The sequence below is a fragment of the Scatophagus argus genome, chromosome 10, assembly GCF_020382885.2.
Source record: "Scatophagus argus isolate fScaArg1 chromosome 10, fScaArg1.pri, whole genome shotgun sequence".
In the NCBI taxonomy this organism is placed as follows: domain Eukaryota; kingdom Metazoa; phylum Chordata; class Actinopteri; family Scatophagidae; genus Scatophagus; species Scatophagus argus.
The window spans coordinates 11,454,215-11,472,333 of record NC_058502.1 but is presented as its reverse complement, the minus strand read 5'-3'; the positions used below and the strand labels follow the sequence as shown (position 1 = coordinate 11,472,333).

At 41.4% G+C, this 18,119-nt stretch overlaps 3 protein-coding genes across 3 annotated transcripts; 2 read left to right on the top strand and 1 right to left on the bottom strand.

The window, feature by feature from the left end:
• Window positions 1–2,449: 2,449 nt before the first annotated feature.
• On the bottom strand, window positions 2,450–5,608 carry LOC124066100 (arginine vasopressin-induced protein 1-like). The gene is made up of 3 exons (XM_046402204.1): window positions 5,450–5,608; window positions 3,865–4,196; window positions 2,450–3,762 (listed from the first exon to the last, which is right to left on the bottom strand). Exons 2-3 carry the CDS (start codon window positions 4,164–4,166, stop codon window positions 3,504–3,506), a joined length of 561 nt encoding a protein of 186 aa, XP_046258160.1. The 5' UTR covers window positions 4,167–4,196; window positions 5,450–5,608; the 3' UTR covers window positions 2,450–3,503.
• An 815-nt stretch (window positions 5,609–6,423) lies between these two features.
• marveld1 (MARVEL domain containing 1) lies at window positions 6,424–8,292 on the top strand. Its single transcript, XM_046402205.1, has one exon. The coding sequence runs from the start codon at window positions 6,907–6,909 to the stop codon at window positions 7,402–7,404; it is 498 nt and encodes a 165-aa protein (XP_046258161.1). The 5' UTR covers window positions 6,424–6,906; the 3' UTR covers window positions 7,405–8,292.
• A 5,521-nt stretch (window positions 8,293–13,813) lies between these two features.
• LOC124066338 (phosphoglycerate mutase 1) lies at window positions 13,814–17,859 on the top strand. Its single transcript, XM_046402624.1, has 4 exons — window positions 13,814–14,103; window positions 15,126–15,400; window positions 16,090–16,270; window positions 16,474–17,859. The coding sequence occupies exons 1-4, from the start codon at window positions 13,965–13,967 to the stop codon at window positions 16,641–16,643; spliced, it is 765 nt and encodes a 254-aa protein (XP_046258580.1). The 5' UTR covers window positions 13,814–13,964; the 3' UTR covers window positions 16,644–17,859.
• The last annotated feature ends 260 nt before the right edge of the window (window positions 17,860–18,119 follow it).

Sequence of the window (18,119 nt, the reverse complement as noted above, 5' to 3'; positions counted from 1 at the left end):
ACATCATTCATGTTTATATCTGGACTTCTCGTGAGAACAAACCTCCCATCCGTGAGTAGATGTATGTTTACTTCTGCTTGCTGATACGGATGAGGTTTGGCAGGAAGAAAATAATTTCATGAAACTGCTCACTGCAAGGTTTGTGGATTATCTTGAGTAACCTGCTCATGATTTCTGGAAAGAGACAATGCTGTTGAATTTTTCAGATGTAATTTTTTTTTTTTTTTTTTTTTTTTTTGCCTCTTTGTGCACCACAAGCAAAGAGACATCTAGTTTCATTAAATTCATGGGAAGGCAGAAATCTCTACAGGGGATATCTCCAAAATTCAGCAACTCACACCAAAACAATCTAGATGGGTAAGTGGCACTACAGGTAAGAGGAAAATGTGTTTTTATTTTTTTATTTTGGGGTTAACAGTCCCTTTCAAGTATCAACGATAAAAGTCCTTTCAGCTGAAAATGGTCCCTGTGACTGACTGAAGTGGAGCTATAATCTGTTCTGTATAAAGTTGGGTAGTTTAGTCCACTGGTTGTGATATGATTAATGAGACAGAAAAGAAGAAGAAAAAAACAAAGTTCTGCCACACAGGACTATTTCTTTAATGCAAGCTTTTTATATGAAATACACGATCATTTTACGTCAAACAGTTACTTAAAGGAAAACCAGCTCAGAGGTTTAGAGGGGCAAAGACTCCTTGGTGCAACTGCTAACAACTCTTAGACCTCTGAAATGTAACAAGTTACCCCAAGTGTACACTTCTGGAGATACTTCTGCAAGGGGTTGCATTGTAACAGCGCATCGCAAGGTTAATGGATATTTTGTTTAATTTAAGATTTTGATTGAGTAACTCTAGCCAGCAAAGAAACACAGAGGAGCGAGACATATCACCCACTCAAATGTAGGGAAGTAGGAGAATAAAGTATAATATTGATATTAAAATATATGGTAAATGTACATCTATGGGTTCCACCACTGACCATAATGGTGAAGGATGAGCTGAAGCCCAAAGCAGAGCACTAAATCAAACTGCAAGCATATTATTGCTGGATCATCATTCCACATCTCATCTATGGTTATAAGATTTATGGAGTGAATGAAAAGTTGAGATAACCCATTCAGGCACTAAAATGGGGTTTCCTGTGCAATGAGCTTACTTTACATAACAAGGTGAGAAGCTCAGCAAATTGAGGATTACCTGGGAGGGAGCCAGCTGGGGTTTGCTGCACATTGTAAAGCTGCCCTACAGATGCCTCAGTTTGCCCTTGCATCAGCCAGGCACTACTGAGTCAATCCCAGACAGACAGAAAGGAATTTACCTTCCAGATGACCCATGAATCCTTTGGCATCACCCAGAAGAAGCTGATGGGTTAAGAAGGCATCTGGCAGCTGGGTAATCCTGGTCCAACTATCCAACTTCATATATTATCTAGAATATAAAGTCCTTTCTGTGTATCCTGATCTATTAAGTAATGCTTCCCCCTTTCAGTTCTTGATGACATGACAGGCTAGTAAGGAACGGGGGGGGTGGGGGGGGTGGGGGGGTGTAATAACATTTACATTGCATGTCAGTAACCTTCTTAAAGGCTTGCTGAAATAAACCAAGTCAGCAGGGCCATTCAGTGTAATATATTCTGCTCTGTTACGGTGTGACTCTGCCTGAGGGTTTGGACATTTGCATTAGCTATGAAAACGTTACAACTCATTAGCCATCACCACGTGCTCAAGTAATTTGTTAAACCTGGCAGAAAAGACAAATTGAACACGACAAGCTAGGATCAATAATATGCCTATTTATCTCTTAAAATGAGTCTGCCCTTTAAGCTCATGACAGCATACTCTGAATTTTTAAGCTTTCTATGCAAAGTATGCGCCATGCATGTCAAGTATGAACCTTTCCTGACTGCGCAGAGGTTTGCTCTCCCAAAACAAAACCTCTTGTGCCATCTAGTGACTGCCAGCTGATGTGCATGATGGCATCAGTACTGGATATGACCACAGGAGTGCAGCATGTGTTTTTAATAGTGTAATTTGTTGCTCAAGGAATATGGAATTAATGTGAGGCTCATAAAAGCTTTTTCACCAAAAAGTCAGTGATTTAATTTGTCTGAACAGCTCAAAAAACTTGAAAGAGTATACTAAGTGTGGGATGCTCTTTTTACTCATGGAAAAACTGCTAATGGGGCACCTTTTAGTCATGCACGTAACCCTGCTACAGCAGTGGAGCTGCTCTGTGGCAGACATTGAGGTCAAGCTGTAGTTCCTGGGTGTGAATGTGTGTGAACTGCATGCACATGATGTAAGGCAAGTGAAGATAATCCAAAAACAGACTCTTTTAAGATAAATGAAGGTGAAAACTGCTTGAATGTTGCCTGCACATCCACTTTGAGCCTGTTCAGTACAGATATAGCCAGTGTTATTGTGACTGCATTTAAAAAAAGAAACGAGATAAACAATACAAAGACTTGTTCTTTTATTACCATAAATCTTAAAAAAGAAAAAAAAAAAAGACACACATACACAAACACATCAACCTGTATCAAAATGAGGTTTGTGACACAGCAGCATTCATTACCATGAATGTTTTAAACTGAGAACATTACCGTTTCAAGTGTGACTTTTCTCATGAGTTTGGCCCTGCAGATATTATTTAGTGTTTCTGGTCTCTAGGCAGAGGTGCCCACCTGACACTGTCGATAACTACAAACCGGCAACTGGCTTTATTTCATGCTGCAACCGTTACATGTTGAACACAAATGATTGAATTTTAGTCAACAGCTCTAAACTTGTACCAACGTTAATGTTTGGTCGTGTATTTCTACATCTCATTATACCCGTCTATATTGTTTATTAGTTTAATACAGTCGCACACATAACCAGGGACATGTTGGGTAAATCTTAAACTTGTCACACTTCAATATAAAAAAAAAAAAATCAAGATGTTAACATCTTCAAGTCAGTACATACACAGCATATCATCTAACACACATACATCTACATAATATAGCTTTACAACAGATGGACATAACAGTTGAGAAGTACATCCAAAGTGCAGCCATACATTGCATATCAGCACTTCCAGCCTAATAAAAAGGTTGACTGAAGTTGTTGCCAGCTATTTATTAAATAGGTTCATAATTAGTAACTTGCTAACATTTTTGAGCTACACTACCAAATTACAAAACTTCCAGCATACATGATTGTTGTGAGTGGCAAGATAAATTTGGATGGAAATGCTTAAGGCTGTTCTTGAGAGGCGAACCCCATCTTCTCATATCTTGTATAAGATACGGGGAGCCAGTCAGGTGTTTGTGCTGCCTTTATTATGCAGGTGGAGATGCGTCTGCACCAGTGTACCATTTTTATGTGTAACTGTAGTAGTAGTAGTCGTCCAGTTTCTGAACACATCAGAACAATTCTCAGGAGAGACGAGCAGGCTGTGCAGACTTTTAAGAGACTCTCTGAAGGAGAGTCTAAAAGTCAGTTCTGTGTCTCAGAGGTCAAGTCAGTGGAGTATTCTGTGGAGGTATCTCTCTGGGTCGTTCTCTCCTCCTCGTCTCAGTCCTGAGCTGGTTCTAACTAGTCTCTCAGAAGTCCCTATGGGGCCCTGGCTCTCAGTTAATCCCATTGTGGCCCCTGTACCTTTTTCTGTTTTCCCCACAGAGGTGTGTCCGTGTGGCTCTGGGCTGCTGTGTGCTCCTGCCTCAGAATCACTCTCCTCCCCAGGATCCTTCCCCTGGATTCGTGGTGAGCTCTCCCCGATCCTGAACAACATAAAGACCATATGGAGACCGAGAGATTAAAAAGTCACTATGTTTAATGTTGCATACATATGAAGTGATATCAAGTACCAGCAGCTTTGCTACCTGAGGTGATTGAAGGCTCGTAGCCAGTGTGAGCCCAGTGCATCCCTCCCGTTAGCCCTCAGCCCCCTTCTGTGACTTCGAGCCCTCAGTCCTATCAAGGCCTGAGCGAGTTCAGCCTCATCCCCATGGCCCCAAACAAGTTGGGCTCTCTGCTCCGCATCCTGGTCCCCAGCCGCCCTGAACAGTCTCTGGAGCTGCCACAGATTCACACTGCTGAAAATGTTCCCCGAGCCCGCCTTCCTGCTCCTCCTCTCAGTCAGCCGCCACAGCGAGGAAGTAGGAGGAACAGGTCCGGTATCCATCTGCAGAAAGACAGATACACTGGCTCCGTCCTGTGGAGAAACCAGGCCGAGTTTCAACTCATTAAGACGTGCCCACAAAGTAAAAGGTGTTTCAAGTTTGTCATTCATATGTGACAAAACAACACATACGTACATGAGCACAGACTACGTCACAACTGACAACAGTCAGCCAATGAGCTGCGTGTCTTGATTCTTTAATCCTACTTTAGGAAGTTAGTGACCAGCTGTGTTTGAAAGCCCATTAAACTACAGATGGCAACTTTATCTGCCTCTAGTCACATATGGTTTGAAGTGGGACACTAACAGAGCTAAGTGACCAAGATCATGACTGCATGTGGGTCAGCGGCTTTTCGATCAACACGACTTTCTTTCAGCTTGACAAAACAATCTCAAGGGTCCGCTTACTTCCTTGCTCAGAGGTTTCAACAGCAGATCGACTCAGCGATGGAAGAGCTGCAGTTGAGATGATTTTTTTTTTAGAGCTACCGTGATTAGTTGATTGAAAGATAATTAGTTGGCAGCTAGTTCGGTTAACCGTTTCTGTAATGTACCAAGCAAAAATGTCATACATTTGGTTATAGCTTCTTAAATGTCGGGATTTGCTGCTTTTGTTATAATTTAGGATGCAAATGAAGAGTCTTTGGTTTTTGGACTGTTGCTTGGACAACATAAAAATAATCATTTTGTGAAACTTATTATTGTGTTGGATCAGGGATAAAGTTGATCTTCTCTTCATTCCTCTCATTCATTCAAATCTTTACACTGTTCAGTCCTATCAGATGCACTTTAAACATCCACGCCAAATGTTTATTTTAAGTTTTTGTTTGTTTGTTTGTTTTACGTGTTTATCTAGCAATAGAGGAGAAAACAAACAATACTGTAGGTCACAATCACCTTATGAGCAATAATTAAATCGCCCTGCACGCAGCTCCAACAGCAAGCAGGTCATTCGAGGACATGCCTGTGAGCTGACTGTCAACGCCATGGACAACAGGCTTCTTGATTAGTTTCCTCTTGACAGCTTCCTGTTTATAACACCTACTGTTACCAGCGCAGATTTGTTTATGCTATGAACAGACACCGAAAAAAGGAAGTACGACCTTTGATATATTTGTTGCATATTCGTTCGTATATGACAAAGATAAAATACGAGGCATCCACTTAACAACTTACTGCAGGCCACCGTATAGGCCACCGTACCGGCTTTCATTATGCTATGGGGAAAAGGCAGCAGACAATAGTCTTGTGAGAGTCATGTGAAAAATGAAGAGACATCTGCTTACCCGAAGCTGAGCTGATGCGTTCAATGCACTCGGCTCCTATTGCATTTCCTCCGCTTCACTCGCCTCGCTGTTTTCCGGCAATGAAAGCTGCCCCTCATGCACAAACGACGCAGGACAATCTGTTTGTCCAGCCTCACCTGAAATCAATTTGTGTCCTTGAGCCGACTGTCAATCACAAATCAATGTTTTCAAACGACTAATGACCGTAGAGAGATTTTCTGTCTCCTCCTTTCGGGGCTGGGAAAGAGCTTTATTTTGACCAATCACGGGTCTGGGGAGGACGTGCTGGCTCCGCCCCTGGACCTCATAGGGCGTGGCTGTTGAAATCCATTGACGTCAATGAGCCTGGCTGGCGCGAGAAGCGTCTGTCAGTTATGTGACAGGGAGGCAACATGTGAGCGTCCTGCGCGCAAACACGCAAACAGGATGACGCATGGGATCGTAAACATCTGGGCAATATGAACAGACTCTGTGTTATTACACAGACTTACACTGTTTCATAGTTAGGTGTACTAAGCCAAATATTTCAACACAGGCTTCAGTTAAAGAAAAACAAATACTGTCTATATCATTGGTTGAAAGTAACAAAGAGCAGTTACTCATGCAGAAATGCACTTACTGCATTTCCACTTTCTCATATTGTACTTTCTACGTCACACACAGCATCTTAAGTTAAATGCCTAGTTACTTTACAAATTAAGATTAAACTACCCCACAGCTCATACAAGTAATAAATAATTTTTCATGAAAATTTCTCAGTATCAGTACCAAAACTGTACAATTATAAGATGAATCTGGCAGATGTTTTCCAAGTTAAGGGACCTTCAACGCAGGACTTTTGATGTAAAGGAGTACTTTTACAGTTTGATAACAGGATTTTTTTACTTAAGTAAAGGATCTGGATATTCCTCCACCAACTGTCTACATGTCAGCCTGCGAGTGATTTCGCTTATGTTTTGCCAAGAATTTCTGTCTTCCACATTTACAGTCCAGGAAATTTCACTTTCATAAAGCCCTTCCTCTCCGAAAAGACTGGAGGTTAAAGGTCACACAGCCCAGGGGAAACTGCACCATGGGGAAATACATCAGCAGATGAGTGGCGGTGGATGAATCAAGGCAGTCCAGCAGAGGAGGAGCAGGATTTGAATTACAGGCCGCCCCCTCTTCATCACCCAGCCCCCCAGCACAGACGCTACATTCAACAGAGGAAACGGAAAAGACGAAACATACAAGAAGGTTTTTCATTTCAAAACCCCGGGGCTGTGGAAAGAACAGAGAGTTCCTTTTATATACCTAAACGTGTCCTCTTTTGGCTTTATTCTGAGACCACAAACGCGGTCTTCCAACTCGTTCTTTCCAGCTTAAGCCCATATTTTCTCCAGCTGTTTGCAGCTGGAAGAAAGCACCCGCCCTGTTCGGGAAAAAGGGACCGAGAGTGACCGGAGGAGGAGAGAGAGATGCCACCCCAACCTCCCCAGCCGCAGGTGAGGGAGAATATCCTGAAGTTCCTCACGAGTTTTTTGGGAATCATCCGCATCCTGCAGATTGTGTTTGGAGCCGGTCTGTGGGTCACCATCGCCGCCAACAAATACGAGGGATCTATTCACTTCGTCCTGTTCGTCGCAGTCCTCTTCTGGCTCCTCACCCTCGCCCTTTTCTTCCTCACGCTCCTGGACAAGCAGGACCTCGTCCCGCTGCTGGGAGGGGAGCGCTGGTTGACCACCAACCTGGCGCACGACGTGGCCGCCGCCGTGCTTTACCTGCCGGCTATAGGTGTCATGATCTACAAGACGGATCGCAACTCATACTGCAACCTGGAGCAGTATAAGCACCTCTGTCTGTACAAGGTCTACCTGACGGCCACCGTGTTCTCCTGCCTGTGCTGCCTGGCGTACCTCCTGTCTGTTATTTATGGGGCGTGCAGGAAGTGTCGGGGAGAACAAACGGTCATCTGATGAGACTTAAACGGGGGCAAAAGGGGACAGGGAGGAGGGGTGTGGGTCCTTGATTGGGGGTGGGGTGGGGGGGGTTATCCACAGCAAGATGAGGAATAGTTAACTTCACTGTAATTTAACTCAACAGCTACTCTAATCACAGGTTTGTCTCTACTGTCTCCCCAGAATCATCCAAAAATGACTCCTTACAGTCGGTGTATTTAAGGATGTCTGACATGTAAACACCCGAGCAGCTCCTGTTACAGAGGTCCAGCCACCCAGGATGGGAGTGTGATTGGAAATGTGTTTGGAGGGTGTGTTGTACCCCTTCGTTAGGGCAGGTGTGACATGTGTGTGTAGTTGTAGCCAAGCTCAAGCTCCAGCCACCTCTTAAGTTTGTTTCCCAGTAATTTAATGTAATTTTCCCACACAATGAATCATTATAATATTCCTGTATGGGCTTATTATAGTGTGCTAGCAGTATATTCAGTCTTAAGTTTACCATACAATGGCTTTGTTTTCTAGATATGTGTTGAGATACAACCTCTCACAGGATCGTCACAGCTGTTTTCACAAGGAATTCTTTTCAATATCTTTTTTAAAATTATATATTTTTATGTTTTTGTACAACAGCAAACTATACTGAACACTTACTGAAGCGCGGCGGACTAAAACCCTGACTCTGATTTCCTTCTGACCAGCTCTGTTTTAGTGTTGTCCGACACAAACAGTTTTTGTCAGCGCCTTCTGTCCGAATGCTGTATACTCAACAAGGTTGTGATGACAACGACCCCACAATATGGATGTGATTGGTGCTACAACGTGTATGCTGAATAAAAATATTCCTTAAGTGTTCCTTATGTAAAGCCAAAGAGCAAAAAGCATACAAATAAAGACCAGTAAGTGAGAGCTGGTGAGATGTTTCTTTGGTTGTGATCCTGTATTGTTACAAAGAAGTCTTTGAACAAGCTGCTGCTTGAGGAAAACGTTATCGTAAAATGCTTTGTTAATTTTCTTTGAGCACTTTGAGTTAAATTTAGAAAAAGAGCTAGGCCACGCTCACATATTTTGCTTTTGGTGGCTTTTCCCAAATGAAACACAGATTTAGAGAGCCTGGTGATGGAAGCCCTCAGGAACTTCCTGTTGGGAGATAAAAGCCTTGGCCAATCAGCAGGGATCATTTATATGCTATACCACTTGACCACATGAAAGACATAGCTCCTCAGACCTATCTGTGTAACGGGCAACAAGAGAGTTACTTGTATGCACACACCCAGACAAGATGTAACTTTATGTCCTGTTTCATGGAGCAAATGTGTGTGTTGCATGAGAGTGATTCTACTGTTGTTTGTGTGTGTGTAATAATCTGGAAAGAGGCTTGCTCTTACCGGAACAGTCTGTTGGGGTTCTGGAGGTGGGCTAACTTTCAGCCAATGAAAATGAAGCCAAGCAGTAGAAGATGATTCAGTGTCTCGTATAATTCAGTCAGCATGCAGGTCTTAAAAACATGCTGCAGACAAGTTGCCATCGGTTGCATTTATACACTCAGCAGGAAAGCACCAGTGCTACGTGTGAACAGCTGTGTAATTCTCTGACAAAATTTGTATTTATATTTGGCACACTTGTTGCTGGCATGGGGCATGAGAATAGCTGCAGACGGATTACACATAAACACACACTTCTCTTTTTTTGGGCCCTCCTCTTTCCTGTTGAATGTAATGAGTTGTTCTTGGAGAGGAACACCAGAGATAAAATGTTACATTGCTGCAGCTCCAGATTTACAATCAAGAAACAAAGTCAACAAAGTGCTGAAGTTAGACTGTAAAAACAGAATTAACACAATAAATGAAAAGAATATGAAAACTGGGAGGTGATCGGTGGAGAAAAGAAGAAATATCTTGTGTTTTCTTCCAACAGTGTCTGCTGTTGCATGATCCTAACTAATACTCTTGACTTCTTTAGTGCCTACATATCAGAGGCACTAAAATAATTGCAATATGAAGAAAAGGAAAACTACAAACTCTGCACCTTATTTGTACTTAATTTGTGCATTTTATTCGGTTTGTATTTCCTTGTTTTATTACACTGAAAGAGAAACAGTCCTTTGGGTCAGTGGTCTTCCTACGCATTGACAACAGGAAAAATGCAGCGCATATATGTGTGTGTTGAGGTGACATCTGTGACCAGAGCTATGGGAGTGGAAGGGTTTAATGTTAACCAGCTGCAGCACCGGGATATAAATCTTGCACTTCTAAAGAAGGAAAGGAGCCCCCCTCCATACACACATCCAGCCTCTTTCCCTCTGAGATTTCCACAGAAGTGTTGTCCCGTCTACGTGTCGGCGTCGGTGGAAACACACTGTTGTATAGAACCAAATGGAGGGAGCACACAGCAGCTCTGTGAGCCGCATAAACAACAGTGACTCCAGGGTTCAGCTTGACATTGAAAGTAAACATGGAGAATCATTTAAGTTTTTGGATAACTCGCAACTATAACGTGTGTTGATAATAAAGGCCTAGAAAAGGATTCTCAGCATTTATGTCTCAGATGTTTTTGAGCTTACCACACTAACAGGCCAGTTAATATTACATAGCACACGCTTTATAGATGTCACGCCAGTTTATAGTTTGAGTATGAGCCCATTTTTTAATTTAATCCTCAAACATCACATCCATGTTCAAACAAAAAGCCCTTGTAATCATAGGAAATATAACAAAGTTGGAATCTTATGCTATACCTCTTTACAGTATTAGGAGCGCGCGGTCACCCCACCACAGTGAGGTTGTTATATTTCTTTCCAGCTACACAGACAGCAAAGAAAACCTGGACAACTTGGTGTAAGGACGTATGTGGAGCTAGGCACTTCTCGGGAGTGCCAACTGTGTGATATTTATGCTGGCTACTCAACCAAAGACACATTTCCTGTAAGAGCTTTCCCACCCGTCTGCAAGAGACCAACAGTCATCATCACCCCTTCAAATGGTTCCTCTGGCCCTCCCTGAAAGCCTAGCATCATGCGTATTGTTGTCAAGGACTGATGTGACTTAACTGAAAAGCTGATAGAGTTCCCAGCCAGAGAAGCTAAAAGTGAGTTCTGAAGTCCTAATGGATGACAATGATGTCAATGAGACTCATGGTTACAATTAAATCACTGGCAGGATTACCAGAGAGAAAATGTCTTCTGTCACTCTCGGTAAAAATTCAGAAAAATTGTCAAAATGCATCTTTTTCTTTCTCCTGTGTCTCAATAAAGTGGTGTAAAGAACACAGAGCTGCAGAACAGCATCCGTGGAGCAGGCATGGAATACAATATTGTATTTATATCTATTTTACCGGGCCAGATGGTCTCCATAAAAGGTGTTCGATTCAGGAAGTCTTGCTAAAATAAAATGTACAAATTCTAATTATACACGTCTTGCTTCAAGACTTTATTTAATTTATTCATAAACAAAACACACAGGACATACAAATATTCACAATATAAAAAGAAAAAAAGACTCTTGATCATAGGGACAGATTTATCTTCATTTAATCTTACAACAGTACTGACGTGAGCATATGTAAATTGGAAGGATTTTTGGTCACTGCAATTGTTCCTACTGTCCATACTGGCTGTGGAGATGAGAGATCTGTTTGCATGGCAGCTCCAGTATAAGTGACAGGGCACAAATTCTATAGCCCTTGCATACAAAATTGCTTTCTTAACTTCAACCGAAGCTAATGTGACCAGGAAATTGTGCAATAAACATCCTTTAAATGTGGAAGACACACATTTGACTTGAGCAACTGAAGCCTCATATTTGCTCAAACTGAAACTGAAATGTTTTCCACAGAATGAGGATCATTTTTGTCCCTAATCTCTTATGCTGGAATAACTTTGACAAGGAATCACAAATGCTAATGCCACTGACAAACTTAAACTGTGGGCCTTAAACATATTTAAAATATGAAGACTAATATTTACAAAATACCAATACTTAAAAACTTAAACTTTTTTACTGTGCACAGTCCTGATGTTCATCTCAGAGGTCTTGTTTTTGCAGGAATTTCTCACAGACCAGAGTGCTTTGGGTTTTACTGAACCAGGTGTGTATGCTTGGTCAGTTATAACCCACTCAGCAGCTGTTCAGGACTGGAAGTGCACTGTCAGTCTTACCCACCCAAATTCTGGGCAATTCCCAGGGGAAACTCTTTTCTTTACCCTGCTGACAGTCTTTGTATCCTGTCTCGTATCAGGAGGCTACATGTACGCACATGAAACATGAAAACACAGACGCAGCGCCCTGTTAACCACACTTTCATCAAATACTGCTGAGATGCACATTCCACTGCAGAGGAGAGGGAAAGAGGAGCTGGGAAAACAGATGGAGACTGACAGAACAAGTGAATGAGCAGAAAAAGTCGAGAAGTGAGAGGGGGAAGGTGTACCAAAAGATCCAAGCAGGAGTCTGAGATTGACATTTCCTGTCTGTGTAAGGCATGAATCGGCACTCTGTTCCAGGCGTGTAAGCCTTTTAGTTTGCCTCTGTCACATGCCAGTTTATAGTTTCCAAACATGCTGAACGGAGATACTGACTCCACATCTGTTGCAGAAGCTTTTGCCCACGTAATACTTCTGAATGGGCACAGTGTTCATGTATTGCGTGAGGCCAATGGCAGCCAGTGGTGGGAAATGGGGTTATTTTTAGAGCTTCGAAAATACCACTGCTTTCTTCACCCTGCCAAACTTTAGCCAAGACGTTGCAAGTGTGTTACGGAGTGAATAAGTCTGAGAAAGTCAGAGAGAAAGGGGTGGGGTGGGAGGGGTCACTGGGTGGATGAATTCACTAATTCCCTGGCTGTTTTTTACTGAGTTTATGCACTGCATGTACTACAGACTTATGTCTGCAACACCTCCATCATTCATCACCTGTAATTTTTACCTCACTAAAACATAAGGTTAAAGAGGGAGTTGGAGGTGATGATTACTTTTCCAATGATTACAATCCAATGTCAGACACTCTCAAAAAAGGAAAACGCCTTATGAATGCTGCATCTCAAATGTGGTGTAAGCTGACACAAACTGGGAAGTTAAACAAACATTCCTTCCATTTGTTCCTGATAATAGCTCACAGGGCTCAGAACTGCTTCCCACAGTTTTCACACAGAGAAGCCCAAATTCTTTCTGTTATACCAGCCTGCTTTTGTTAGAAAAACGGAATGTTTGAAGGTATATATTACTTCTTCAAATTAAACATATCCTCTTCATTAATTTTGGTCATAAAATTAGCAAATATGTCTAAAACCGTTGTCAACATTTCGCACAATAGTTTTGTTGCAGCAGCAGCAAAGCAAAGCCAAAATAACTAAGTCCAATGATAAGTCCAAAAACCATGAGATGAAAAGGTGATAAGGTAAGTGGAACTAAAAAGTTCTTTCTTTCCATTGTTGATATCTGCACATTAACCTGCTTCAGTCTGGGTTTTTCTGCAAGCAATCAAACCTAATGCTTTGTGGCACTTTATTTAGTCCCTGTAGTTCCTTCTTTCATATTTTATTCCAAAATTGCTCCTTTGAAATACACTATGTCGACTTGGTCCTTCATTTCTTTAGTATATCTCAAAAGATGTGATTACGTGACTGTTAAGCCAGTGACACGGTGCTGCCTCTGGTCATTTCTTATTTTGGTGCTTTAAATTTATAGTCACTGGGTTATAGTAACTACAAGAATTATGTGACTGAGGATGAAAAAAAAAGCAAGAGTTAGATAAGAAAAGAAAATCCATTAAGGGAGGATTCACTGATCATTAGATATAATTAGGTGCAAAGAATTCTCTTTGCAGATTTTTGCTTGCTTCCCTCGGTGAGGATTACAACATAGCAACCATAATAAAAGCGACAAAGACAGTTTTGAAGCTACTTGGATCCAGCTGTCCAAAGGGATCTTGGTTCTTAGACTACCTTGTCTGTATAATCCTATTTCATTTGTGTTCTTAAATATGTAGCTATGCCTTTATACTTCCTAGAGGGCGCATTATGGACTTCAGAAAAGTCAGAAGTCTAATGGTTCCTCTGACAGCTGCTTTGTTTTCCCTTTGACATAGGCTTACAAAGAAGTGAATAAGTTACATTTTACATTGTCATCCTGTAAACTTTCAAATAGTATACTTAATATTTTGATATACTTTGATATTTGGATGTTTACTTTGTCACTTGCATTCATCTGTATAAAGATAGATAGATAGATAGATAGATAGATAGATAGATAGATAGATAGATAGATAGATAGAAAACAATGAAAAGTCAATAAAGTACAACATGCAGTATGAAGGTCAGGGAACGATCCATGCCGCTGACGCCCACCGCTGTGATAGGTCAGGGAATAACATACACGTACTTCGGAGGAATCTCATTGGATAAGAAAACCAGGAAGTATGGGAGTAACCAATCCACGGGATAAAAGTCCTCGCCGGTGTGAGTCGACCTGTCTTCCTCTCTGGAGCAGGGAGTTTTCAACCAAACATTCTCTGTATCCGTTTTAAAAATTGTTTATTAAGGTAATTTTCATTCATTAAACACGGACATATTGTAATATTGTAATTATGGCTGCCTACAAGATAGTGTTGATTCGCCACGGAGAGAGCAACTGGAACCAGGAGAATCGGTTCTGCGGCTGGTTCGATGCAGATTTGAGCGAAACCGGGGTAAAGGAGGCGAAAAGAGGTGGACAGGCCCTGAAAGGTGAGGACAGTTTTTCATTCTTCACTAATCCACTGTAATATCTCTGAAAAGCTGTGGGCCAACGCATGGCTACGATTGCATAACAGCCTCTTCATCAGACCGTGGGACCCCCCCCCCCCTCCTCCTCCTCCTCCTCCTCCGAGCGTGTCAGGAATATGTGGAAGATGTGCAAACGTGCAGAAGTGATGCCTTTATGTGACAGCACTACAGCGGTACAGTGCTGTCACAGGGCCACGGAGGATGATTGTTTTTGTAGAATTTCATACAAAAGTATAGGATCCTTCTTAATAATTATTCTAGGTCTTTGACCCCAGAGTAGCCTGCAAAAAGGTGGAGAAATATAAATCCAATGCAAAGCAAAGCAACTCACCCTTTTGGGTCGGGTTCTTCATGCAGGTGGATTTTTCCTTTCTTTTTTTCCAAGATAGCAGGGAAAAGTCATAGAAGATAACACATAAGCCCACTAATTCCTGAGAGCAGCCTCAGTAAACCAGACTGCAGTGTGGCTAGAACTGCAATCATTAGTTGATTCATTGAGATAATAAGAACATAAATAAGCAACTGTTTTGATAATCTTTTGCTTTTTTTTTTTTGCAAACATCCTTTTTTTTCTAGCCTCTCAAATGTGATAATTTGCTGTTTTATTTTGTCATACGTGACAAAAATTTTTCAGCAGTCAGAGTGCAGAAAGAAAAGGAAGTTTTTGATGTTTGACAAAAGTAGAGCAATTTTCAAAAAAAAGTGTATTTTTAATTTTTTTGTATTTAAATTTGTGATAATCTGCAGTACAGTTAATCTGCTAATATTAATATATGAGTAATTTTTTCTTGGTTTCTTGGTACCTTTAACCTTTGCTCATGTAATTCATCTAACTAAACTCGTTTTTTCCCAGAAAGCACTGTGGGAAAATGAACGAACTAAACACGGGGGGCAGAGAGAAACCGTCACAATACCCAAGAGGAATTTTCTTTTAGCAGTTGTAGTCAAAATGCTTTAAACTCCTGTGTCTGTCACTCACACAGATGCTGGCTTTGAGTTTGACATTTGCTACACATCTGTGCTGAAGCGGGCCATCAGGACTCTGTGGCTGGTCCTGGACAGCATTGACCAGATGTGGGTGCCAGTGCATCGCACTTGGCGGCTCAATGAGCGCCACTACGGAGGCCTGACGGGGTTAAACAAGGCGGAGACGGCCGCCAAGCATGGAGAGGCTCAGGTGAAGATCTGGAGGCGCTCGTTTGATATCCCTCCTCCCCCCATGGGCCCAGACCACGACTACTATGCTATCATCAGCAAGGTAAGATATGATATCTACAGTACATACAACTGTGGTGCTTTGTTGGTGTGTGTGTGTGTGTGTGGAAAGAATTGCTTTCGTACATATTGACCAACTATCTGCACACATGCATAACAAAGAAGAAGCATGAGTAGAACAGATCTCTGCAGTCTGGGTCATATGATCATCCGTGTCACCGTGAATGAGTGAACTCAGCAGAAATGACCGTCGTGTTATGAGTGAAAATAGCTGATTTAAGGTCATGTTTCTCAGTCTTTCTGTCCACAGCACAGTCATCTTGAGTACACAACTGTTTTACACATACAAAAGCACAAATCTAATCTGACAGCCACAGCACATACTGGGGATCCAATCCTTTATTATTTGATAGTTGTTATGTGCGGCAGTGTTATTGCCCAATAGGATGTCCAAGGTGAGTTAATATATGACTGGTAAGAATCTAGGTTCAAGTTCAAAGTTCAGTCAGGGTGGAAACAAACTGATCAGAACTCTTGAGTAGACAGAAGTAGATGTAGTAATAGATGTAGATGTAATGAGAGGTTAGAAAACACCATAGGTCACCATATTACTCACTCTCTATTCCTAAAGTGTACAATAAGTTTCCTCAGTATTTCTGTTATTTTATTTTATTTTTGCTAACTCTCTCTGGTCTAGTATACATTTACGCACTGAGATTGTCTCCCCTGCAGGATCGTCGGTATGCAGACCTGACGGAGGACCAACTTCCTTCCTGCGAGAGCCTTAAGGACACCATTGCACGGGCGCTGCCGTACTGGAACGAGGAGATCGTCCCTCAGATCAAGCAGGGAAAGAGGGTGCTCATCGCTGCCCATGGAAACAGTCTGAGGGGCATTGTCAAGCACCTCGAGGGTGGGCGGCACTATAGAGTTTACATGATGACAATAAGCTTTGAGTAATTCTTGCAGGCAAAGCTTCTCACCACTGACTGAACTGGCTTTGGCAAAAAATTTTCAGTTTTCATAACTCATTTTAGCTGACAATGTCTTTTACTTGACTGTCCATGTTACCTAACTGGATGTAACCGTTGTGTTTGTATGTGCCGCCCCCTGTAGGAATGTCAGATGAAGCCATCATGGAGCTGAACCTGCCAACAGGCATCCCCATCCTCTACGAGCTCGACAAGAACCTGAAGCCCTTAAAGCCAATGCAGTTCCTGGGAGACGAGGAGACCGTGCGCAAAGCCATGGAGGCCGTGGCAGCTCAGGGAAAGGCCAAGAAGTAAAGCAACGGAAAAAAAAACAAAACTCTGTATGACATTGAGGGTTGGCCCGAAAAACTGGCCTCACATTGGTGCTTTTCTGAAAACCTAATTTATTGTGGATTGTCATACATGATAAGTACGCTGTAGATTGTTGTCAAAAGCAACCTGACTGCACTCACATGTAGAGGGAGAATAATTGGGATACATCTGGACCAGGGGAGGCACAGCTCTTAACAGACTGTGAATACTTTTCAACTAAAATGATACATTAATAATGCAGACTTTAAAAATTGCTCATAAAAGCAGATTATATAAATAATTAAATAGTTAATAAATAAAACATTGCCACTTAAAACAGATAATATAGTTTTGTTTTTTGTTTTAAAGTACATTATAAAACTTCAGGGTACAATATGTGTTTTGATGCTACACACACATCAAAGGTACTCTTGTTGTGGCCTCGGCTTGCCTGTGCATCTGATTATACTGACTTAATCATTACCTGCTCAGGACACCAATGCTATTTATTGAATGACATAATTTAATTAATTTTATTTACACTCACTGGCAATTTTTAGATTTTGTGTGAGACCTTTTTTTTAACATAAAAGGGACCACTGCAGGGTAGACCGTTCTTTTTTTTGTTTCACTTTTCAAAGCATACATTATACATTTTTGCAGTCTCTTAAGAGCAGGGTGGGACAGTTAAGACAACTAGACATTCCTTTCCTTTTACTTTCTCTGTTTATGACTGGTCTATGTGCAGTGTCCTTGTATGTTGTTGCCGTCTGTGTTGTGTCTGACAGTTTTCTCTTTGTGTTTTATCAAGCTTAGTCAAATTTTAAAGGTGCCAAACACTGCATTGCTGTCAGTATTGCACTGTATAAGTGATAAATCCATTATTTGGATTATAGTTCCATAGTTTCACAGTGACACTGTGAATCATGATAGTGAAGATTGTGTTTGTCACTCTGTATGACCACTTTTGGTCCATCTTTGTCTCTTGATGTCGTCACCTCCAGCTCCTGTTCCTGCAGTAAATAGCTACTGTTGGCCTCACAGCCACTGAAACAGCAGTGGTGATTTAAAGAAAACAGCCTGCTAAGATTTTGTTTGCAATATCCCATTAAGTCTTAGTATTGTCATTTTTCATTAGAAAATGTAATTCCCTCTGCATTGCTTAAATGTACTCTGAAAGCTCTGATTAAATACATGTACATCTATGTACAAATCTAAATCTGTGTCTACTTGTGTTGTTTGGATGAGTTTTTTTCATGTCTACATTAAGTTTGGATAGTGACCAAACTTTGACCTGATTGCCTTGATTCAATTTTGATCAGTTTTATAGTTTTTTTCAGTTATTTTTTAATTTTAAAAATGCAAGTATTGGTGGTGGTCAGGCCCATTTATACCAGCAACATAACTGAAGTAATACTGCAGTAGAAATAATTTAATTTAATTCTTATGACCGCTCTTCCATAGACAGCTTCTTTTAAC